This window comes from Puntigrus tetrazona, chromosome 15 (assembly GCF_018831695.1).
Source record: "Puntigrus tetrazona isolate hp1 chromosome 15, ASM1883169v1, whole genome shotgun sequence".
NCBI lineage: Eukaryota > Metazoa > Chordata > Actinopteri > Cypriniformes > Cyprinidae > Puntigrus > Puntigrus tetrazona.
The window spans coordinates 293107-318981 of NC_056713.1; the positions used below are offsets into that span (position 1 = coordinate 293107).

Consider the following 25875-nt stretch of genomic DNA (forward strand, 5'->3'; position numbering starts at 1 on the left):
TAAAGGATTATAGGTTGAAAGGTTATTTACTTGGCAATCAATGGGACAGTCACAAGCCTCCCAGTTTTCATCCAAAATATCTTAAACTACATTCTCTGTTGTCCGAACTACTGTGCTAATGCTCAGCTATCAATGCAAATATGCAGTAAACCATATTTAGCCATGTACCGCAGCGCTGCACAAGTGCCGATATCCAATAGCGACATGATGCGCGATGCCACCGCTTGTCTTTACTGAATCTTCCACAGGAAAGTTATGACCGAGGATACAGGGTTAAACAGAGACTTCATCATGAAGGATAGCGCATTTTTGAAGCTCACAGGTGTCCTGAATTTACCCAACCTCTCACCAAGAACCCGCTCATATCCTGTCAGTCATACCTGAGCATCATACTGTTAGCTGTCACACTGCTGCCTGTCAAAACCCACAGCTGGTTGTGCCACGCATCCCATATTAAGGGTTCATAGCACCACAGGGAGAATGTGTGTTATATTTGAAAGCTTAGATCAAGTTTGATGACTGATTTTTTTTTTTCCTCAATACCATGCTGCCATTTGTCAAATCAAACATGTTAACGAACTGTGTATTCAGATCCGACGGCGCTTTGAATGTGTAATTTGTCATCGGGTGAAATATCATACTGTATTGTGGGTAATGCAGCATGGGTACTTCTAATAGGAGGGGTGGGTAATTATATTCTTTAAGGAAGCCGAGTCCCCTGAGGGTGAGAAATATTTAAAACGCTGATACCGGGCTTATGCTAAGCTGGTAACCGCTTTTCCATCTTCCTGTCTGACATTTCAAATTATGTGCCCTGACTCTGGTTTCCTTAACGTACACAATTCTTTAAGCATTTCCTCTGTTGCAGTTACCCACTTTGAGAGTTTACCCATGCATCAAACTGGTCTCCATTGATCTACAGTGCTATTTCAAAGCTCAGTCGTAGCACTGGCCATTTTATTGCTATCTGGAGAGGATGTGTTTTAATGCACTCCTTGGTACGCCTTCATTTACGAAAAACACATTATGTGCATTCCACAGACAGCCACAAAAGCAACTGTACATCAAAAATAGACTATAGAGCATTTAGCTGAAGTTCATTCATCATCATAAATGGTATGACTCTTTAGAAGAGCTCTTACCTATGTCTGAAATCTTTATTTCTGTTTTTACCAAGAGCAGCATGAAAAGAAGAAAGGGAAAATAGGTTAGCTCAAAGAGTTAGTACTTAATTCATGCATTAATGCACAGAGAAAAGGTTAGAGTGGTAAAATTTCACTACTACTACAGTTCTACAAGCATATATACTGTAATCATAACAAAAAGAAAGGATTCCCTCATAGCACACATACGTACGTAGGCTAGGCCGATGATTCTTAACTGGTGTGACAAAAGACACACAAAGCTAAAAACAAAACCTGTGTTATATTGTACACTTTTTTATTGTTTAGTACATTCTTGCAACAATACTTAATCTAGGTTAAAATCTGGGCCTTGAAGCAAAACCAGTTAAAAAAATGTGGCCTAGATGTCTATTTTCCTTATTTCATCTGGAAATGTAATGTATAGAGTTTGTTAATTCATCTCCAAAATGCATCCAGGTGGATACTGTGGCTTGTAAAGTATAAAATGCAAATTTACTCTTTAAACGATTACCAGATAACTTTGACCACTAATTAAGCAATGATTTCCAAACTGATTTGCTCTTTAACAGTCATTTTGAAGATGCATGTGTGCTTATTGGGTTAGAAGAAAAGATTAATGAAATTTTAGCTGTCATCATTTACGCTCTTCTGTGGAACAAATCCAACCTAGTCTTTGCCATCATTAAAATATTCTTTTTTGCGTAAACTATTTGTTTAAAAGTAAAAGGCAAGTAACATTAAACCTGTTCTACATGTCTTTTGGTTTGTGAGTAACTTATCTAACATACAATGTACAAAACAACTTGTCATTTTGGTGGGTATGCGAATGTTTGTGTATCTGTGCACATGCAGAATGCCAAACCTGAGCTCTAAGACACTCGTGACATTTCCCGTGGTGAAGATCCGACGGACGTAGTTGAAATCCCCCACATACAGACTACCATCTGACCCACAGGCTAAAGCTACAGGTGCGAGCAGCTTATTTCCGTCCGCCAGCCCGTTGCAGCTTGGACAGGAGATACTGCGCCTTCGCCATTACCCATGATGCTTCCGATGACAGGGGGCTGCTGGGAAATGAATATGTTCTCGCCGTTACCCTTGTGCAGGATACCTGAGTGCCAAAGAGAGAGAATTTATAAGCATTTTGTCCCCTGACTGTAATTTTCCCAAATCCATTCAGAACATCCTTCATTCTGCAGTAAATCAACAGGTTTTATCGGATACGAGAAGCAGAGGTTTTAAAACTGATTCAATTCTGCTCAAATTTAATGACATTAAATGTATTTGTATGGAGCTTTTCTCTGTCACATAGCTACGGGATGGCTGCCGCGCTTGAGAAAGGATTTTGTTAAATAACCAGCAGGATCGAGATGTGCTAAACGGAACTGAATTCATTTATCGTAAAGGAGTTATTTTTCACTCGCACAGCCAGATGCTTCTGTACAGAACCTACAGCCAAGAGAAGGTCCACAGTCACAGCATGAAAGACAACTTCCTCTTATTATCAGTATCACAGTCAATCTGAATCTCCACGGCATGCCTCAATGAATCTCTGCTCACCGTAAACGCCTCTCAAAAGTGGCAGAGTGGCAAAGTTTACGAAACTCAATTTTCGGTGATTTTCATTGTGCACTGTTTTCTTCCTGAGCACCTGTTGAACCATGCTGTGTTTTGAGAGATGCTAAAAACAGTTGGTTCCAGTCCGCCATTCTGATTGGCTGGAAATGCAGGTGGGGTTTACTGGAGCTGATGCAAAAGCTTATTCTCATCAAGCTCGAAAATTGACTACAAATTTCACTGTGTAAAAGGCTTTCAATTGAAAGAATGCACTTCCTTGAAGCTTTAAAGCAAATCTGGCAATTTTGGTTTTAGAAAAACAAAAATGAGTGATCTGTACTCGTTTTTGAGTATGAAAAGTATGAAATGGTCCATCTAAAATAACTGGAAATGTGTTTTGAAGAAGAACAAAGCTTTTATGGGTTTGGAATCAAATGGGGGTAAGTGATTAATGACACCATTTAAATTTTAGGGGAAGTAAGCCTTCAAAATGTGAAATCTGAAAAACAGAGAGTGATTCACTATATTTAAAAAAATAACTTCTAACTTCTAGCATAACCTCATGAAATTTTCCATGTGTGTTGTGAATAGTTTCAGTGTAAAAAAAATATATATATATTTTACCTGAGCGCAATTAGATTTCTTTCAGGTGTACAAATAAAAACTTGTGATTTTCTTTCTGTTTTGAGGTGTGTCTCAGCATTTTCTTTCTGTTTTACAGATTTAGGCCTTTTTTTTTTGGCAGCAATTACATTTTACATGAGTGTGATTAAGTTTCATTCAGGTGAAAAAAACTCACTGTCTCTGTCTCTCTTCTTAGAGCCTTATGGAAATCTGTATTGCACTCTGCGTGAATAATTTTAGTGCTGAAATTACCAGGTGAGTGTGGAGCCAAGGAGAAGCACGTAAACAGAGGACATCAAAAACAAGTGTAAACAAAATGGTAGCAAATTCACTTGGGAAAGAATATAAGAGAGAGTTGACAATTGAAGAATTTGAGCAAATTTTCCCAGAAGTCCTCTGGTGAACTTCGCTGGGTTTTAGTGACAGACCAAGCTGCCACCTGGGCTCCTAACACTTGTGCAGCAAGCATGCCTCATTTACTGAGATAAGTGCGCTGGCAAAAAAGAATACTTGACAGGAACCGAATGGAGCAGTTTACACAATCACTGATTTCAGCGACAATTCAGCAACAATAGGAAAATTGACCTGTTCAACACCAATAAGGTCCTGTCAGATACAGAAATCACAGCTGAACTGATCTGAATTTGTATTGCATAAAATTTGAATTTGTATTGCACAAAGTGCTATACTCTATAAAGTCTTCGCAAGACGGCTTCTATATGTACTAACTCACCACTTTGGATATTCAGAGCATGATGTTTGTCCACGCCCAGCCACCCAGGTTGGACGCAGTGGTTTCATATCCTTGCAGGACGGCCGTTCGTTTCTCCCAGAGGATGAGATCCGGACAGGATTCGTACTCGAAGCCCACAGACACTAGCAGGAGTAAATTAGAAACATATTTGAACTTGAGTGACAACAGCTCTAAGAAATGAGACACTGACAACTTTATTCTCCATTTACCGAAAGCCTCAGACAGTCCATAAACTTTCTGGCTGTAGACATCTGCCTTATCCCAGACAAAGTCGTAGGAGAGGTTGGGTGCAGCGGAGAACCACTTCCTGAAGAGCCTTCCTTCGACGGCCACCATGAGGTGCACCTTCATCAGGCTGAACGGGATGGTGGAATGGGTCAGGGTGATGCGCAGGAGGGACTTGTACCCGGATGTCCGGCTGCTCAGGTAACTCAAAAGCACATCTGTACCTGGGATCCGCACATCCTCCTGGAGGGTCTGGAGAGAGAGAGAAGTGAAACTGTTCATATTAGTCACAAGAAAACAGAGCAAACAGTAACAAATTTGCTAATTTTGTGGGGAATGCACCCTACTGAGAAGTGTTTGCATTATTTAGCATCTCCGGTATATGCTAAATGAGAATGAATTAATTTTTCACAGCAGACATTTATTATACAGTGCAAAAAAATACTAATTATTGGGTGAATCTAGGCATATTTCACTCAAAGAGAAAGAAAAAAAAAAGAAATCTTATTTTATCTTAATATATTTTTATTTTTGTAATTATATTATGTTACATTGTATTGTATTGTATCTTTTAACCCTGTACACCAAAATGCAAAAGGTGAAATATACAGTATTATTCACTTGGTTTTAAATTTCTGACTTGACCACTATATGTCTAAGTGTTGCTGGCATGCGCTTTTTTATATATATATATACACACACACACACACACACACACACACACACACACACACACAAAATATATACAAGACACACTTTGTAGGTTCTGTGAATTTCCCCAGAACAACTATAGTTCCACCTGAATGTTTTTAACATAATTTTCACTATTCCACCCTTCATTTTCGGTTGAGATGTGACCCAGAAACCTTCAACTATCATCAGAAGTGAAGAAATTACTCAGTGAAAAGCAATGCATATGTCTAGGTCACACAGGCATCATTAACAACACCTTTGTTTCTGCACAGGAAGTCAGCTCGAGACTTAGTGGCTCAGAGGTTTCTCATTGCTCACTGCAGAGCTCTCATTAACTCTCAGCCTATCGCTCCTTTATCGCAGTCTAGCACAAAGCTGACCAATAAACACAACCGATCGTTACTGCGCTCAATAAACACTGATAAGAAAAAGCTCCTCCATAGACGTTTCCGTTTGTAAACCTGTGAAAACTCTGTGTGTGGGTGTGTGTAGATGCACATGTAACTGTGCATGAATAAACTGCCTGAAGATTTGGGATGGGACAGATTTGTGCTGATATTAATAGCCCAGACAGCACAATGCATGTGAGGCTGACTCATTTATCTTGCTAACCAAAGAAGACGACAAAATAATTAGGAAGATGGCACACAGGTACAAGTAGAGCTATCGATGCAACATATGTGTATTAAAATGTATCTATCTGTCTATAGACACACTAACATACATTAAAAAACGTAAACCAGAATGACAGTCACTCAAGTCCAAACCACAGATTTTTTTTTTCCCCCCAACATCGACTGCGGAGTGCCTCCAGGAGCCGGACTCAAAAAGCTTCCATGCTGCTTTCGTCTAAATGTAATTATCGTTCTTCAGAAAATGTCTGGCGTAGTAAATTGGACTGTGTATCTCTGCCCAATTACACACAGGAGATAAAAATCACAGGACTGCCACCCGAGACAGAGTCTCCTCCATTCCCTTCTGATGTACATTTCCCAATATCTGCCCCTGCTGTCTATCAGAACATCATTACGAAGCAGCGCTAGTCTGGGATCAATTGTGGCAAATTACCACGTTTTTTCATCTGTCTGAGACAGCCGTAGAATTTTGAAAGGTCTATAACTGTCAGACTAAACAAGAATCAGGCTGTTAAAAAAACATTAATCTTAAAAAGTTAAAATGAAGACTAGGATAGAGCAAAACAAAAACAAGCCATTTTAAATACACAAAATGGTATCAAAAATGTAATTAAAGTCACAATAAAATGGAAATAGCTACAGATATTATGACGTACATCTGAGTGAAACACATTGTTAGAAAAAGTGTTTAAGAGGCCAAAATAATAAACCATTCTAGAAGTCTGTCATTTAAGTGTAGTTACCAAAAAAATACATTGTGCTACATGTATCCCAAGCTTGAATCCATGTCCTATCATTATAAATTCAAAATGGTGAAATAAATTAAATAAATGCATGCATATATATAAATCGCATATAGTAAGATCAATAACATGCAGTTAAAATTTTCATTTCATGCCAACTTTAACTTCGTAACTTGTATTTTCCAGAACATTCAGTGGGGCAAATTATACGGGGAGGGATTTAGATTTAGATTTAGAAATTTGATTGGTTAAAATTTGATGCATTAAATTGGACAACCACTGTGCAGTCATATACAATATGGATTGTAACAAATTTATCGCATCCTTTCTATAGCTCTCTATATCACCTGAATCTCTGGAACAATGTTGCCCCTCTCGACGCAGGTCCCAGCGAACGCCGTCAGCGGGGCAGGCAGGACAATGGGCATGGGACGGGTGAAGCTGCTCAGGTCACAGCTGGGGATGTCATTGACCTCGTGTCTCATCACGATGCTGTCCATGACAAAGAAACGTCCCCACGGCAACCATAAGGTGTGCTCCTGGGTGATGAACGGAGCGCGCTCAAACCTCAGGGCTACAGCCACACCCCCGTTACTCACCAGGTCAAAGCTGAGGAAATAAGAGACATGAAGCATTCATTTACACTAATGTTAGAATATAGCGTAATCTTTTTTTAGAAATGTTAGCTTTGCAGGTTATTAAATCTGGGTTCAATCCTACAATGAACTATCCATTAATGATCCACGTTGTTAAGTAAAACTTATAGCCTAAAATTAATCTTCCTTTCCATTCTACTCTTTTAACAATCTGATATGCTGTTAAATGTGCATTCAAACTTTATTACTATTATGATCTTTGGAGGTTAATTTGATGTGCATATTAATCATCATTAATGGCAGCTACACAGACCCAAAATGCTTTTGAATGTAAATTTCTCAACTACAATTTTAGGCTATTTACATGTATATACAATTTTTAATGTAATATACATTTTTACAAGTTAACCCATGATATTGATGTCGCTAGTGTCATGCTCTACAATCAGAGCTTCAGGAAAGTACACAAAACAAATGCATTTTCAGACTTCTTCGATTTCAAATGATTTAAAAAATGGTAAAAATAAAAAAAGTGTTAAAATTATGATTAATTGCATCCAAAATTCAAGCTTTTGTTTACATAATATGAGTGTGTATATTTATTAAGCGTATTTAAAGCCACACACAAACAGCATATATTTTGAAAATATATACATGCATTTACATGTATATCTCATATCTCAAATATATAAAACATATAAATGCAATCTTTTTCTTTAATATATACAGTAAATTAAAGTGTGTGTATTAATGTTTTATAATAAATATACACATACACATTATGTAAACAAAAACTTTTATTTTGGATGCAATTAATTATGATTAATCACTCGACAGCATTAGTTTTTTACTTTTTTTGGTCACAGTAACCCAGTTTTTAACCTTACAAAAATATTATGTTACTCTTTCAGTTGAACTATTATTTCAAGATAAACATGAATCAAGTTTCTATACTTATCACACCATAATTCTCCACAACTACTTGTCTGATGAATTTATCCCATTTACACGCATGTTAGAATTTAATAGAGTGTGGATCTGATTCATTAAGTACACTTATTTGCTAAAGTATGCCAGCCATCGCACACCCTTGAAAATGGTGTTTTGATTTCCTATTCAATGAAATTACAATGGCATTTCATTATCTCATAATGCCATTTACTAACATTTTAATCAACATTATTCACCGTTACTCTGTACTGCCATCAAAACCAGACTTAATAAAGGTTGTAATTCATTATGCTTCTCTAAATGACAGGATTCAATTGAAAAAGGACTCGGCTTCAGTTAGTTGGGACGGTTTTTATCTGGCAGCTCCACAATGTGACTGGAATACAATGAACCGCTGGCTCAGACTAATACACTGTGCTTTTGAATTTGCATTAATAAAACCGCATGAATGGGTGGTGTGCGATGTCGTTATTCTCTATTGGGGAATAAACTGGCGAGATTCCTTACTGCTGCAGTAGCTGTGCGTACGCCGCTGAGGATCTTTGTTGTGCGGTGGCACGGTGCGCTTTGATAAAGGAGGTGAGAGGGGAAATGACATTTAAGGGAAGGGTAAAGTATTATTGATCTGCGCGTGTGAAGCTGTCTGCGCTAACATAACTTTACAACGACGCTACAATGGCGGCACATGCTCTGCATATAGAGTCGCTCTGATCAGAGAGCTCTGTTGTTGACGCCTCTAAAAAGAAATGAAACAGGACACCGTATGCAGGCTATCGTGTATGCGGCTCGCGAGATGACTGATTGTGTACAAATCCGGAATGCTACTCTGATCTGCTTTCTTGTGTATCATCACGAGGAGACACACCTTTACAACACGCTCTGGTAGACATGAAAGCACAAATGCACTTTACTGCCAAATACGCCTACAACACAAACAGCCGATTAGCAATATGTGATATGTGGACTCGCAGAATGCGCTGCACTGTGTTTCTTTGTTCTCGGGGTTGGCATAGATGCGGCGTGCATCTGTAGTCACACCTCACGCTGCTTGAACATTAATTCAACTACATATCCCAAAGGGCTATTCACAGAGCTTTCATTGGCACGGCTGATAAACAAAGGTCTGCTTTGCCCTTGTTGTTGTGCCCTTGCTAAAATGTGAGCATTTGTCTGTGCGCTGTGGGAGTTTGAACAGAGCGTGCTTGTTGGGGAGCGTCCGCGAGAGAGAGAGAGAGGCTGTGTGCGTTTTTTATGCAGCCATATAGAGTCGACGCTAATCTGCAGTAAAAGCTAGCTGGCCAGTCACATGCGATGAAAGATACGCGCGCACACACATATAACCATTACACGGGCACGCACGCGGCCCTAAAGGCTGCCATGCCAATCGATGAGCGATTCACAGGCCTGTTATCAATCACACAAGAACCTCAGGCACGGGTGACACACTTTATTAGTGCATTCAGCCTTTCAGTGCACACTTTGGAGGGACGCAAAGCTAACCCGAAGGGGTTAGCCAGATCGATGGCTTAGACCCCAAACAGGTCGAAACCACCCACTTTTAGTCCTCTTAACTGAACTTAGGCTGTTCACACAGCGGCAGAATAGGGTTGCTGGTCCTGAGCACTATATATGGTTAATTCACAAACAAATTTGTTAGGTCAAGCACATTCTGACACTGACTCCCTAAAAATCTTCTGAACAACTGGATTTTGAAAGCAAGTGGAGCTTTACTTTAGTTATTTGTTAATATAGACAATGTAACTATAATAACATTTGTATTATATAAAATGAACCATGATTTTACTACAAATAACACACAAAAAAAGACCTCAAATGTAACCTCAAAATAACCATAGATTTGCTACACTAGTTTAACCATGCTATTTTTGCTAACTGCAATTATACAAATGGTAACTAATATGCCAAAAAACATTGTTACTACTGTTTTTCTTTAGTGAAACCATGGTACATTTTCACAAGGGGTAATACATGCTAATCGTTTCCTAGATGTCGCAAATGTCCTCTTAGGTCTGCTTTACAACGTTTGCTGACGGACGTCCGCATTTGGTCCGCTTATTAACGTTTGCTGGCAGACACTGGCAGACGTCTGCATTTTGTCTGAGTTGTAGCGCTGGCGGACATTATGGACAAGTAACATCAATGTACAAATTTTAACTGACAAAAACTGCAACAACATTTTCGTCAACGAATAAAAACGAGACGAAAATGTTAGGGAGAGATGATTTAAATCAGATATAAGATTAGAACAAATATCCTGCGTGGTTCGGTTAAATGCGTAACATTCAAACATATCATAGCATAGCCTATTAATCTATCCTGCAGGACATAAGCTAACCAGAATTGTTAACTTATTAGTCTCATAAAACCTTAAAAAAATGTGGAAACACAGGTTATCTGAGAAAGCTTAAAAGCTCGAAAACTTAAATAACTTCATGCATTTTCCAGAATATATTTCACCTATGCCATTATGCATCTTAAAAAACCTAAAAATATTGTTTTTGTATGTTCTGTACATTATTTCCCTTTGGAATTTCACCTTTGCTGTAGTTTATTTGTAAAATATACATGTATACTACATATTTTTGTCTCTGAGACAAATTAGTTACGTTGTTAACTTCCTATATTTTTCCATGCTGATGCAGCAGAGTTGGAGCGGAGCTCTTGTCAAAGAACATCTCCAAGGCACTGTAAACCATCTGTCTGTAAATAAAAATTTTGTTGGTTCATGCTGAACAGGTGTTTACAAATTAACTTTTTTATATAAATAAGTCAATTTAAATTGTTACAGAGCTTTTTAGTGTCTAAATTTCATTTGTATTCTATTTATTATGAAGGGACAAATTATAATCTCAATAATGAAAACATTTACATGTGTGGAGATTTGATTCATTTACATAAAATGTGTTCTATGAAACATATTTAAGTTTATTTAATTTAATATTTTAATGTTTTAAAATATATTTGCATAGAAATCTAATATATTTACAGAAATGTAATATGTTAACAAATATTAGAAATGTATGTATGGAAATATATTACAAATGTATTCACATAGAAAAAAGTGTTAATAAATTATACTGTTGCTTGTTTGTTAATTCCTTGTGTAGTTATACCAGTCTTATTTGACTGATCATATATTTACAAAGGATGTTAAAATTACCTGCAGTGAACATTCCCACAATTTTTATTTGTGGCAAACATCCCCATTGCATCCTCCCAAGCATACTTGTGTGTGCCAGTTTTAGATACCACTGTCCCAGCAACAGCTAACAATCTCAGTTTTTATGGCAGGAACACAAGGTTCTCTCAAAGTATTCAGCAAACTTTCTTGTAATGATGTTATCTGCTCTTTATTAATGTTTTTAACGCGCTAGGACAGAAGCATCATTTATACATTATGCATGAACGAATTTAGTTGAATGTTCATGTACCTTTAAACATTACTATCCACTTATTTCAGAAGTTCAAATGCAATAAATGATAATGAAAATGACAAAATTGAATGTGCACTAAATATTTTTTTTCCAATGTCCACAGCATTCTGCTCTCTCCTTCAGGAAATCAGTGTTGCGTAAGTGACTCTCAATACATCAAGGCAGATGTATAATGGATGGCTTTTAGGATTTCTAGAGTATGACTTTAGGCAAAATTTTGTATTACACAAATATCCACTGCATGCTTCTTGGTCAACCCAATTCTAGTGGTTGGCAGAGAAGCAGAGGGACTTCTTTGGAAGTGGAGATAGAAGTACTTTAAAAAGCAAAGGCACCAGTACAGAACACACCGCAATCAAACAAAATCAGTTAAGACAGCATCCCCAGTTTTAAGGAAGCAAACAGGTGCACTGGTGATTTTATGCCGTACAGAGTCTGTTTTTTGCAGTGCTTGATGGGCTGTTGTGAGAGAGAGACCATGTGTTTACGAGCAAAGAGAGGGAAAAATAGAGCCAGGAGATGGAAGATTGTTTATGGCTACAAAAAGCACCATCCAAGCAAACAGGCAAAATGTGCAATGGTGTGCTGGGAATAAAATTGTCATCCAGTTTTATTTCCAGCACATTATAGAACATTCTGCCATACAGAAAGCAGTTAAAAGTGCACAGATGTGGGCTAAAGGTGCATGCATAATGATCATGACGTGAAAAAATTCCAACATATTTCCATTTTAATTGCTAACCCAGATCTTTAAACATCATTTCATCCCATGCTACGACTTACCTGCCGTCCTGTCTGGTGATGGTATACCCATAGGCTGGTTTGTTAATGAAGCTGATATTTACACCGACCAGCGGAGTCCCATCTGAAGTCACTACTTGTCCCCGGATAACACAGGCATGACTGTGAGGTTAAAAAATGAAAATCATACTAAGTAAAATGGGTCATGTTGTTTCACACTGTAGAAAAGCATCAGATGCTATTTGTAAACACATATAATAAATTAAATGAATCCCACAGTTCTGAGGAAACCTCAGTGGGGTTTCCTGTCTGAAGAGCAAAAGATAAGAGCAAAAAAATGGGACAGTGTTTGTGTCATTCCTGCTGTTTGAGAGAACAATGCGGAGGTATGAGTGCTTTCAGTCACAGCAGATATCTGGGCTTGAAACTGCCTCTATCTGATGTTATCAGTCTGCCTCAGGAGCTCTGACTTACTGATCGATATGAAAAAGTCAAACACAGATTCTTAAAATCCTCAACAAGTACAAAACAACTCTCCGCTTGACATGACTTCTGACTCATAGAGTTAGAGATTTTTAATCAAGTTTCATGCTGTTCAGGCTGGAGATTATAGGACAAAAATAAGTATATTTTAAAACCATTACGCAAATATAAGAGCTGTCAGGTTTTTTGTAAGTTCATTCATTTTGCCTGCGACATGATGTAATATCTTTAATTCATTTGATTAAATAATAGGTATATCATTTGATCTGATATAACAGAAAGACAGAAATTTAAATTAGACAAGAAATGACTTGTACGGTAAAATATGATATTAAAAATTACACACATCAGCTAGGTTAAAGATAAAAGCTCCTAGGAAAAATTTACACATTGGGGCTGTTTCTATGAAGCCATTAAACATTTGCCAGGTAGCGGAACAATTAACACGGGTGTGTAAGTGGCTGGCCCTTCCTGTCCTTACTGCGGGCAAGATCACAGACCCAACAATATCCCTGTCCCAGGGAGGCTAACTTTATGCTAATTTAAGCAGCCTCTCACCTTCAGCAGTCCTTGGCTCGGCTCTGCGTCCCTGTAAACAAAGCTAGTAGAGATAGCGCACAAGTGCACAGCCCCACCACAATGTCTATTATCAGACCATGAGCGAACTCAAGTAGAATAGAAAATAGAGACAGAACAAGTGACAAAGAAAGATCACTAAATAAAAGGGTGGAAAGATAGAAAAGAGAGAGATATAATGTGTAAAGCTTTTGTCTATCTACAACATTGCTCGAGGTGACAGTTTGATTTAGAGTATTCCCATTCAGAAGGGGCAGCGATGCAAGTTTTCACAAGGTGCACTGAGTGGAACTGTCGGCTCTGAGCCACAGAGAAATATGCAGAGCTGATTCAACAACTCCACGACAAATGATTTAAATATTGACATTAAATGGATCCGAAGAAGACGAAGGAAGAACACCGAAGTGGTCTAGACAAAAAGCCTAAAGTTCATTTATTCAGCAAACCCTATTCTCAAACAAGGCAGATAAAATGGGAAGATGGTTTATAAATAACAGAGATATCACCTTGTGCCGTACTGTGCTGACAACCACGTAATAGAAGCAAATTGTAGGCCACGTCTGACTTGATATTAAAAGAGACATAGTAAACAACTATGAAGGAAACACGCTAAACCGTCCTGAGAGGCAGGTTCTGGGAGTGCTAAGCAGCATTTTTTTTTGCTAAATAGTTGATGGGTAAAATGAATGTTTGCAAACTCTGTTAAAGCAGAATTCTCAAATAAAATTTGCAGCAAGTTTCTTTAGCACTGTAAAGCTAACAAGCTAATTAGGATAGCATATGTAAACAGGCTGAATCTAAGGTTATTATCAGGGCATTGCTAAGCATTAGCAACAGCATAAAAGCATCGCTGTTCCTAAATTTAGCTGCGGATGCTGTCAATTCATCTAAGGCCTTCGTTAGCGTGAAGCCTTAGCAAGCACAACTAATTACTTTTGAAAACTTTAAAGAGAGGATAAACATAAAAATATGCTTCCTCTCTTTCATTATATCTTAGTACAGCAGTTCTTCCCTTTCGCAGAAACTGCAACATGTTCTAAATAGGCTAAATGGAGAGAAATAATGGGCCATCTCAGGCCGCCCCCCTTCGGCATCTCCACATGATGGTAAAAGGGGCTAAGTACACTCAGATGCAGCAAGCAAACAACTTGACCCAAGTGCATCTCCAGGCAAGCACATTTATTTTTTTGTGCCATCCATGGTGTTCAGATAAACAGAGCACATGCTGTAGAGGTTAAAGCACATTGGAACAACATGCGAAAAGTTTCAGACAGGTGAGCCTTGCAAATCAGGGTTGGGTGACTTTGATCATTCCCAGCTGTGTTACTTTCTTGTGGTTGGACATGTTAGATGTGCATTTCGACATGTCTCTGAGCATACACAGGTTTGCTGTGGAATCAATAAAGAGGCCTGATCAGTTGATGGCAAGGGGCTCTTTTAGACCAACTGCGGATATGTCTAAGAGGTCCATCTGGCTGCTGCTGTCAGCCTCTCTCATATCTGTCAGTGGGCGGAGGAACTAAGAGGTAATAAATAATATATCAGCCTGATATTTTTAGGTGAATCGAGGTCTCTCGATCCATGGCTGCTGGCCGACTTCTAACGCTTTTATTTATTTATGTCACTATTTTTTTTGGGGAGATGATGGTGATGAAGGGTAGGCCTAGACTCCCATCTTGAAATAATGAAGAGGGTATCAGGAGACTCCCTACCGAGCATTGCAAAAATGTCACCTTGGGAAAATGTCACAGGGTATCACAAGCATTTCATGAATACCGGGTGACATGTGCACAAAAGGCAATATCAAACAAAGTCCAATGTTTTATCTTTGCATGAGGTTATGCACATCGGACACAACTTGATTGAGGGCGCAGTGATTTATGCAGCGGGAGAACGTCTGGCAGATAGGACTGAAATGAGTGCAAGAATGAGAGCTCAGGACAGCTTTGAAGTGATCAGAGTCTCATTAGGACAGCGCAGATTAGACAAAGGAGTCCATACTTGCCAGAGGCTCAGTCACGCAAAGCAAAAGGCCATTTGGTCCAGAGTTTGAGCTGAACTGTGGGAAATGGCCATTTAAGAGATGTAAAAACAATACCCTACTCACTATAGTTCAGGGAAGGACTGTTCACTGATCCGAAACCCCTCACACTTGAGTTTCCAAATGAACAAGACAAAACAAGGTCTAAAAACAGAAGGCTTTGAATCGAAGACCTCTTTGGCACATTATGCCTTATGGAGATACGAATCAAAACGTCAACGCACCCTGGGCAACACCATTAGAGGCATTCTCTATGGAGAGCACAAAAAGATGCTCATTTGCTTGTTACGTTTTCATTTTTGCCTTTGAAATGTCAGTTCTACTTTCATGAAAGGAAATGCGGGGATACTCTACGACATTTCAAAGGAGCACAACTTTTTCCCAAGTCTCTAGTAGCGTCTTTTGTGCTCATTTCAAATGAGAACAGGAGGAGAGAGAGGGACGAGACCAGTGCACGAGTGGGATGCAAATGCAAAAGTGGCGTTCACTCTAGGTATTGTTTACAGATAAAAAGGGAACGCCACAAAATGGAGGCAAAAGATGAAAAGCCACATGGGATCACACAGTGACAGCACTGTTCTCTCATACCAAACATCTTTGGGGCACCTTGGGATGAGCCCCATGCCCTGTTTGTTTACAGGAACAAGAGCTGTAGATGGATTGACAGCATCTACTTATAGTTACTGATTGATCTAAATATCTAAATATACACTATGGTGGATTGGGATTTGGGAGAAGTATGGAAAAAAACTAAAAATGCAAGAAATTGCACAAAAATTGCACAAAAATTGCAAATATTACATAAGAAACACTTACATGCCATCAAAGGGGTTGGTACCAGGGATGACGTGGGTGCTGTCCCGGCCCACCAGGAAGCGGATACGCTGGTAGAAGGACTGCAGGGTGCTCAGAGTGGAAGAGATCTGGGTCTCCTGGATAATATCCAGTGGATCAGGAGAGCCCACACACAGCGAGGTGGTGTGACATGATGTCTGCAAACAGCAGTCCGGGTCCATGCAGTCCATCAACCCATCTAATAGAGAGAGAGAGGTTTAGTCTTTAATAATAGGAATTTAGTGTCAGAAAATAAATCAGTGTTTTTTTTTTTTTTTAACAAAATTACTTACAATTTTTATCTTATGTTTATAAGCTGGATTTAAATGATTTCTAAATGGACAAAACTAGTTTAGGTGGTTTAAAAGATCGGCTACCAGATGGTGGTTTTCTGAGGTGGAACAACTTGTTCAAGTTAGTCAAAGGTTGTAGAACACCACAGACAAGGTACCACATTTACAGATTATATTTTGGTAGGGTTAAATAGGTTTAGCGCCTTATTAGGGAATGCATCAGTTTGCATCAGAATGTTTTAGATCAGGTATGACCTGGTTACCAGAAATGTTCAGAACCTGCAGCACAGATACCTTCCAACATACTTATTCTGTCCAAGCTAACGTCATTCCCCTAGGTTGGTATCTTTAACAGAGAGGAAAAGATTTCATCATCCCAAGACGAACATTGGCAAACTGTTAGCAGGATCTTGTAAACTTCTGAGAAATAACTGCCTCTGTTAGATGGCTTTCTGTGCCCTACAGCTGCATTATTGCAGTAAGTTAGAGCCAGTCTGGCTTATTTCCTTCATGTTTTCCCCTTTCCAACAGTTTCCACACCTTTACAGGCGGCTCAGCCTTTCCCTCCTGTAATTCAGCTGAAATAATTCAGGACTTCAGGCCATGCTGAGAGGAACCCTTTAATGTACTGAAGTGGGTCATCCCTTATTCTCTAATATCTCTCTCTTCCTCTCTCTACTTTCAGGAACCTCTCTGACCAGACGGGCCAAATTATAAAAATAACACCTCTCCTGGTGGAAGCTTCAACTCTGCTTGTTTCAGTCACCCCAACAGTACAACCAATTGCCTGCTTAACTACTAGCATATGTACTAGCACTTTCTGATTCCTATATTACACGTTATCATAATTTTAGTTTGGTCTGCATATTATTTCCATTTATCTGGACACAAAACCTCAAAACCTTTTTTGCTGTTTTCATGTGAATATCTGTGATTATTTAGGAAGGTCATAAAAGCACAAATAAGCTTGCAGTTACATAAAATGCTAATCAGGTATAAAACCAGGTTTTTGGAATCTGTAGCAGAACATTGATTTGTGATCTCCCCAAAGAGTGTGCTCTTCAGTGCAAAGATGTTTTATGCTCAGTGTGGTTTGTGACAGGACAAGGCTACCTTTGATTTTGAGGCTTGGCAGGAGGTCTGTTCTAAGCTGTTGCTTGCTGGGAAGCGGAGATGATATGGACTTGGTATGTCTCTCTTTTACCTTAGGGAACTTGAAACTATGATTTTGACTAAAACAACTCACTCTTCTACAAGTGGACCCACAGGGAAGGTCTGACCATTTCCAATGCTATATAAAAGAGCTGCCAGCTTGTAGCTCAGTGAAGGTGCTTAAGGCAAACTCTAGATCTTAGTGTTCTAAGTGACAAACTGACAACAGCTCAGGCATTGTAAACAACTCCAGTGTAAGCAATAGAAAGAGAAAAGAAGAGACTCAAGCAAAGACTGTTAAATCTTCATAATAAATGTCAAGGTAGCATGTTGTTTGTGTTGTACCTCCGTCATTGTCCTTGCCGTCACTGCAGGCTGTCTCCATTGAAGTGTCGCAGCCTGCTCCCCGCCAGCCCAGCTGACAAACGCAGTACCAGCCATTATTACCCAGCGTGCATCTGCCGTTGCCATTGCACAGACCAGGACAGCCCTCTGTGCACACAAAAGCAAAGCGTACACATTACAGAGGGCACTTTTCACCAAAACAAACATTACGCTATAACAGACAAGACATTGCAAAGCCTAGTGTCTGTATCCCAGACGAAAAAGTCAAAATGACGGGTTGTAGGTCAAAAGAGTGCTTCAGTAATAACAGTAATAACTTCAGGTGATTAACTGATACACCTTTTAAGCCGTTATATCCTATAGAGGCAGACTCATACTGCAGAGCTCCTCCAGATCAATACATTCTCATTAGTGTTGTACAATAGATGCAGAACTCAGCTCTAAAGAGAAAGAGAGAGAGCAAGAAAAAGAGGCAAGACAATGAGACAGTAAAGTTAGAGGCAAAATCTAACCTGGAAAAAAAAACCAATTACCTCAACTAGATAAACAGCAATATGGATAATCAACCAACAACCTTAGCTTTAGACAGTAGACTAGTTTTAAGCATGGAAACTATGCAAGTGCCAGATACAACACAAACCATATTCTGTTTTATTTCTATAACGTGAATGTCATGACACATTTGGAAATAGGATTTCACAGGGCTGCGATTGAGCAGGAGGTTAATGCTGACAGGATGTAGATAGCACAGATGGCACATGGTCCTACAGACATGGTACACTCCATACGACAGTGTAAAATGTCTGTCATTGTCATCTGTTTCCTCCTCCCCTTCACTGCCACTTATCAGCTACCTGTCCAATTCCATTTCCTAAGATGAAAACATAGACGAAAGAAGAGAAACCCTGCGCCATCGAATGTAAAATCCTGACATGCTTTTCACAAGCCAAGAGCCGCTCTCCAAGATGTCTGAGCTGACCTATTTTGTCAGCGACAGTTAGCACAGCCACTGCTCGAACATCATAGAGACTAAAGGAAGGGAGAGAGAGTGAGTGGGAGTTTGTATAGAGAAAGGTGGTGGATGCCTGATAAGAAAGAAATCCGAGATGCCTCTAAAAGCCATGATCATTTCTAAAGATGGCTCAATGGGGAATGGCATGCAGTGTTTTCATCTAGGCTTTGTGCATCATGATGCTATGCTCAATGTTCCAAGACAGCTGTGCTTCAATAACTGATATATGTTAGCACATTTAGCACCATCTGACACAAGAAAAAAATATATATTGCTGATCTTTGCTGTAGCATGTAAGTCTACACCTAAATGAAGAATCCATCAAGAAAGTGGGCTGCAACGTTGACTTACATAATTATATAGCTGCACAGATCAGCACAATGCCATGTAAATATAAGAAAGAGCAATGGAGCTGCAGTGTAGTGGTTAGAGCACATGCTCTGGCATGCTGAGCTATGATACTCTTGGGCATTAGTCTCAAACTCAATAGCTCCGACCGTAATCAAACACACTTGATCTAACTAATCAAGGTTTTTAGGATTACTAGAATTGTACAAGCATGTGTGAGTTGGAGCTGGTTGGATCTAAACTCTGCAGAGCTGTGGCCCTCCAGGAATTGAGTTTGAGACCACTGCTCATGGATAAAGAATCCCAAACAGCAATTTTGATTATTTGCATGATACAGTCTAAACATGCTCTTGAAAGCACAGACCACCAACCTGCTTATTTTCAGTTCCAATCTCTGTTAACAGCAGCAGGTAATCAAGATGAATACGCTTGCTCAAAAGTTACAGGCAGGTGTACTTGATTGAGCTGTAGCTAGACTCTTCAAACTGTGGACCTTTAGAAGCAAAAGTATGTCCCACACTGTCTCTTTTGCAGGACCTACATTTCCTTGATGCTTTGGACATCTCATTGGAGTACTACTAAAAAGTCTACACAATGCCATGTCAACAAAGCATGTACTTTGAGGATGACTAAAGGACAAGACCTTTGGATGATCTAATTTCTTGTCTTTTTCCCTACCATCAATAGATGTTGCAAAGAAAGGGTCGCAAAACTCAAGGTTGTGCTTGCATTCACAGCCCCCAGCTGACCTCACATCGTGTAAGGTCGATCTTTCTGTGCTTCAAGGCAGTCAGTGACAGTTATATGCTTTGCTAACAAGCAAAGCATGAGCCTGACCAGTAGACAGCAGGTTCTTCCTTAAACACCCAAACAGACAAACAGCTGCACAGTCTGCAGCGGCTAGACGTCTGAATGGTCTGTTCTGAATGCTTATTAAAGAGCTAAATAAATAAAGATCTGTACTCTGCTGGCAGCAGTTCAGCTTAATTGGCAGCCCTTTCAGAGAGAGGCCCCTGTGGAGCGCACCCGTGCATCAGGCTGAAACAGCTCCGGAGGGCCACAAACCACCTCGCGCGACCCCTGCCGTTCACGCTAGCCACACAGCCTCTCTATGTGGTAAGAAAGGGAGGGAAGGGGTGGGCTCACAGAGCAAGAAAACCAGAGACATGAAAGGAAAAAAACAAGGAGCAGGTAGGGGGTGTGGGCGGCTCGGGGGCCCTGGCATCACCGGTGCATAGCATGCTTTAATTAGAGAGGCTGCCGCTTCAGCACCTCTCAGAACCCCCACCCCTCCTCCTGAACCCCCTCTTGCAGCGCTACACAGCTGCACTGAACATCCATTATGCATTGCGCCGGTTGGCAAGGTCCATGACCCTCCACCAGCCCTCCCTCCTTGGATCCTGTGGGCCATCCATCCCCTTGAGTTCCACAACAGGGATACGACGGCTAAGGAGACGCTCCGGCTCTTGTGCCGCCCACTCAGCGGGCACGAAGGTGCTAAGTAGCAAGGTGGCAGAGCAGCACATTGGATGTGGTGGCAGAACAGCAGCATGATGCGGCAAGGACTGTGGTTAGTGTGGCATGAAGCATGGGCTGAACGAAATAGAAGCGCAACCCTTTCAGGATGAGCGTTATGAAGGATGGGCTAATGGAAATATGATGGATGACAGAACATGAGAGGAAGAAAAGATAGGACAGGAGGAGTGCCATACCTTTCACTACCTTATCCAGATAGTGAGCTTTAGGGGGAGATAAAAGACAAGGACATATAAGGGAGGTTTTGAACAGTGCTGCTTCCATGACAAGACACAGACAGCTAGAGGCATGGGTGGTTGCTCCAGACTTCTACGTTTACGAAAACACAGGGGCTGCAAAAGCTATAGCAAGGACAATAACATGCATAAAGTAACACGTCACATCACAGGCTGGGAGAAAGTTAAAGGTATGGTGTGACAGGGTAGAGAAAGAGAGAGATGAAAACAGATGTAGCGGGAAGTCTCGGTTTATCTGAACAAGTATTACAGGTTTGGCAACACTTTCTATGAAGCCTGTATTTTAAAGCTCTTCATAAATGCCTTATGTTACACATTTCTAACATTCTGAATAGAATGTAAGTATTACAATTGCTTAAAGGAACACTCCACTTTTTTTTTCTTTTTGGAAATAGGCTCATTCTCCAACTCCCCCAGTTAATAAGATGAGGTTTAGCATTTTTTTTTAATCCATTCAGCCAATCTCCGGGTCTGGCGACAGCACTTTTAGCATATCTTAGCATAAATCATTGAATAGATTCAATTTTGATGCTGAATAGATTCAAAAACGGTAAAACTCAACTTATTAACTCTGGGGGAGTTGGAGAATGATATTTATGGTTTTATGAAGAATATCTGAATCTAAATATATATAAAAAAAATCTAAAGTATATCCTTCAAGTTTAACACTGTGTACATAAGCCTATGTCAAAAGAGCATGTCACTGATGAGACAACCACGTTCTAAGAAACACATCATCTGTCAAACATTCTGTACATTACATCATGAACCGTCACACTTACCACATTTAATGACGAACGCTTTATGAGAATATATGATCCCTGGGGGATGCTATATCTCACTATATGGTACATGTATGAAGAACATCAATATTGCATCAAGAAAATATTAAAAGACAGAAAGCTAGTTCACAGGCCCAGAAAAATAAATAAATAACTCTCTTGGTCATTTCTGCTATTAACTGATCTGGAAAGTTCATACGATCAAAATAGAAACTGCTTTCTTTGCTTTGTTCACCTCTGGTGTTTTAAGAGAAGCTGTTTCGTTTTTGGGGCCACTGACTGATAAACTCAATTGTTACAGCTGGAAAATAAAATACAATATCAGATTACACTATGTTAGTTCCTTTAACAGAGCAGATATGCCATGAATGGATAAGGTTAAGATAGAGAGGATGAGAGACAAAGAGTAGAACAGAGACACAATGATCAAACACTGGTTAACAGACTGTTTACTGGTCCATTCATATTCTTTAGGCGAGAACAAAAGTCAAGAACTATATTGTGACTTATTCATGTTCCAAGAACATCATTCCACTCAACCAATCAAATTTTAGAATTACGAATAAGAATAGGTGCAACACTGTTATCAACCAAATTATTGCTCTGTGAATTAAGAGGCAGGTTAGGGTTAGGTGGCACTTTCAACAAATAATTGGGTCTGAAATTCTTAAATAGTTTTTGACATACTTTGAAGTATTTAACTTTTCTTTCTCAACAAATGGTCATTAAAGGGACATGATTAACCTTAAGAAAAAATAATGGATTCTTTGCAACCTGTTACCAAAATTTAGTCTAAATGAGTGCTGTCAAACGATGAACCTTGATTAAATCAACAATAAAGATTTTTGTTTACATAATATATGTGTGTGTACTGGGTTTATTTATGTATATTTATGCATGCATGTACTGAGTTTATTTATGTATATATAAATACACACGCATAGAATATTCTATATTTTACAGAATATATTTATATATTTCTATTATTATATTTAATCTTATATATAAATATATGTAATATATAAACATATTTTTTAAAATATATACATTTGGATGAGATTGATTGCGATTAATCGTTTGACAGCACTAATCTAAATAGGTAGTTTTTTGTAAATACACATTAAAATAAATCCAAATATTTACAATAGCTTAACAAGGTAAGATTCTTGACTATAATTTTTGTAAACACTGATAAAAAAAAGAATGATTTTATGTGTATAAAACTAGTAGTATTTCATGTAATAGGTACATTTTGGAATCACCAGGGCCATGTATTCATGTGAACCATTTTGTCTCCAAATAGTTAGTACAAGGTAAACAGGCAGGGAGAACTGCTGGTCACTGTTGTGCATGTTAAATAAGAACATTATGTTTGGCTTAGCTTCATTAGGGGCTCAATAATCCACACCAACCCCATATTTCCATTACAAAGCTATCCAAAAAGGTGTTGTGTTCAACAGTCCTCCTGCTCTGGAGGTGACAGGGAAAGAATCCATCTGCTGTTTTGTTGTCTATACTATTTAGTGGCTTTCGGTTAACACTTAAATATCCTAAAATCTGACCAAGGCACAACGTGCTTTAAATGGACAGCATAAAGACCCGAAAAAGGATATTTTTACAATTATACTAAAATAACTTGATATACTAATGGCTTAATAAACAGTGCATCTTGACATATTTTCGGGTTAACTATTATAAAAATGAGTAAATATTTCACAACAAAAAGACCTGAAGAGTATACTTGTATACAACAGGATTTTATGCCAAAAATGTTAATTATTTACATATCTGCATATCAGACATGATTTATGAGGGTTAATAAATGGAATTTTATTGAACCATGCATTTTATAAGAGCAACAAACCGTTCGAGAGAGCGTGTGACAGCATCCCTTACTTACAAAACGGCAAAAATAATGAATGTTTTAACGCTTTTTCGCCGTTTAATTTCCTAACGTAAAGAATGTCTTTCCAGTGACTGCTCGGCTTGTGCAGTGCAAATGTTTGGCTTTAAAATGAACTAATCGAAAGGAACGACAGAGAGAAGAAGAAAGGAGGGAAATGATGAGCAGAAATGAAAAGACACCTTAGCGCATTCCCACATTAAAATGCATGAAGACAAGCCTCATATCCTTGAGCAAACCTGTTCATGCTATGCCGAGTTGCACAAATTCAATTACGCATGCTTCTCTCACACCTCCCCCTCCCCGTCGACCCACCCTCATCCGACACACAAACGAGAGCTTACCTATAGTGCAGTGTTCTCCGTTCCATCCCGGGCTGCATTCACACTTCCCGTCTTTGCAGGTCCCGTGCTCGCTGCAGCGTGGGTGACAAGCCCGTTGTTCGCACCCGGCACCCATCCAGCCCTCGTCGCAACGGCAGCTGCCCGCCACGCAGATGCCATGTCCACCACAGTCGGCTGCACACAACTCTGTGGGACGCGGGGAGAGAAGGGGTGTTAGCGAATAGTTGTTGGGACAGGGGGGTAAAAGAGAAAGCAAATCCAGGAGTTATTGTCAGTGATGGGACGGCCACGCTCCACTACCTTGTCTGATGGGTAGTGAAAAGAAATTCCTGCACCTCATAAAGGGGGCAATCCCCTTTGGACAATACAAATCTAATAAGACCATTACAAAGCAGGGGTTCGGGGATTGTGGGAGGTTTAACGGGGCAGATTTTCTGCTGTGTCTCTTCCTTTCTTTTGGGGTGGGGGGATTCCTCCTTTTGTGTGGAAGGCGGCAGGCAAAAAAAAAAAAAAAAAAAAAAACGGAAGAAAAAAGTAAAGTCAAAGAACAAAATCCAATTTTGACTTCCCACAGAGATGGAGACACACGCTGGATTATTTAAGTCGCTTTTACTGCATAAGTAATGAGGTGAAAGCTGAGGCAGCACGACACAAAATGCGTTTCTATAAGAAAGATCTGCGAGACAATAACTGAAAGTTAGTTCACAAATTAAATCTAACACGCGGGATTTCAAAAATAAAACTCTCCGTGGGCTTTGGGAAGGTTTTGGCTGTGTGAACCGACAGTGACAATTAATTCGCTTAACACTTTGTCAAGTGAGTTTGAAATTTTGATATAATAAAAAGGTAACATAAAAACAGGGTGAAGGTGCGGCATGAAGCACAAACCATCAAGTGAAATGTTCGTTTTGGAAAGCAGGGACTGGACTGAACAAACAGCATTTTTCTTTTAAATAATTACCATCCTTGTAGCTTTTATGATCTTAATGATCTTGCAGGACTTTTTTATATAACATTTTTTTTAATCATTACTTTTAAAGAAAATGTTAATGCTGATCCCTTATCAGCAAATTAGGAGTTTATTGAAGCAAAGTCTAAATTAATAGTAAAGAGAATTGGGCCCAAATTAAAGTTTGTTAATTTACTTCTATTTTATGTGCATAAGTGAATGTAAAATAAAATTGTGTGTGTGTGTTTAGGCGTTTATCGTAACCAAAAAAAGTGTGTGTGTGTGTGTGTGTGTATCTATCTATATCTATCTATCTATCTATATATATATATATATATATATATATATATATATATATATATATATATATATATATATATAGATAGATAGATAGATAGATAGATAGATAGATAGATAGATAGATAGATAGATAGATAGATACACACTCATATTATGTAATCCAAAACATTTACTTTGGATGCGATTAATCGCAATTCATCGTTTTTGGCATTAATAATTACAATTATTGCAGCGGATGCTTTTGTCGGTTAATGTAGTGTAATATCTTAAGTATCTTTATCTGAAGTAATCTAACATAATGTAAAAAATAAGGGCCATCTTCAAAACACAGAATGGCGATTATGTGCCTAATTTGTCAAATCTACGCAGAAGGGAGTTGGAAAAAGGTTGCCTATAGCCCATTAACGAGTCAATTATGTTCATGTTTTGTCATTGTTACAAATTAAACAGAGTTAAGTTAGTCTTTTAGGCACAAACCATAACATGGCATTACCAGATTTAAAAGCTTGAAGGGAAAAAAATCCTTCCTCATGCTAATTACAGCACTGGGCCTTTGTTAAATTATGTAAATGCCCTTAATTTCACATGCAACATTTCAATTAGAGGCATCCTAATGGCATTT

At 39.0% G+C, this 25875-nt stretch overlaps 1 protein-coding gene across 1 annotated transcript in view; it reads right to left on the minus strand.

Moving 5' to 3' along the window:
* Nucleotides 1-25875, minus strand: part of LOC122359285 (teneurin-4-like) — a 65092-nt gene that overhangs the window by 6325 nt on the left and 32892 nt on the right. The window contains 12 exon segments of the mRNA XM_043259592.1: nucleotides 1143-1163; nucleotides 2008-2176; nucleotides 2179-2256; nucleotides 4060-4095; nucleotides 4098-4202; nucleotides 4290-4557; nucleotides 6724-6985; nucleotides 12162-12281; nucleotides 16036-16252; nucleotides 17844-17990; nucleotides 20916-20942; nucleotides 24005-24190. Coding sequence (XP_043115527.1) covers nucleotides 1143-1163; nucleotides 2008-2176; nucleotides 2179-2256; nucleotides 4060-4095; nucleotides 4098-4202; nucleotides 4290-4557; nucleotides 6724-6985; nucleotides 12162-12281; nucleotides 16036-16252; nucleotides 17844-17990; nucleotides 20916-20942; nucleotides 24005-24190 — 1636 coding nt within the window.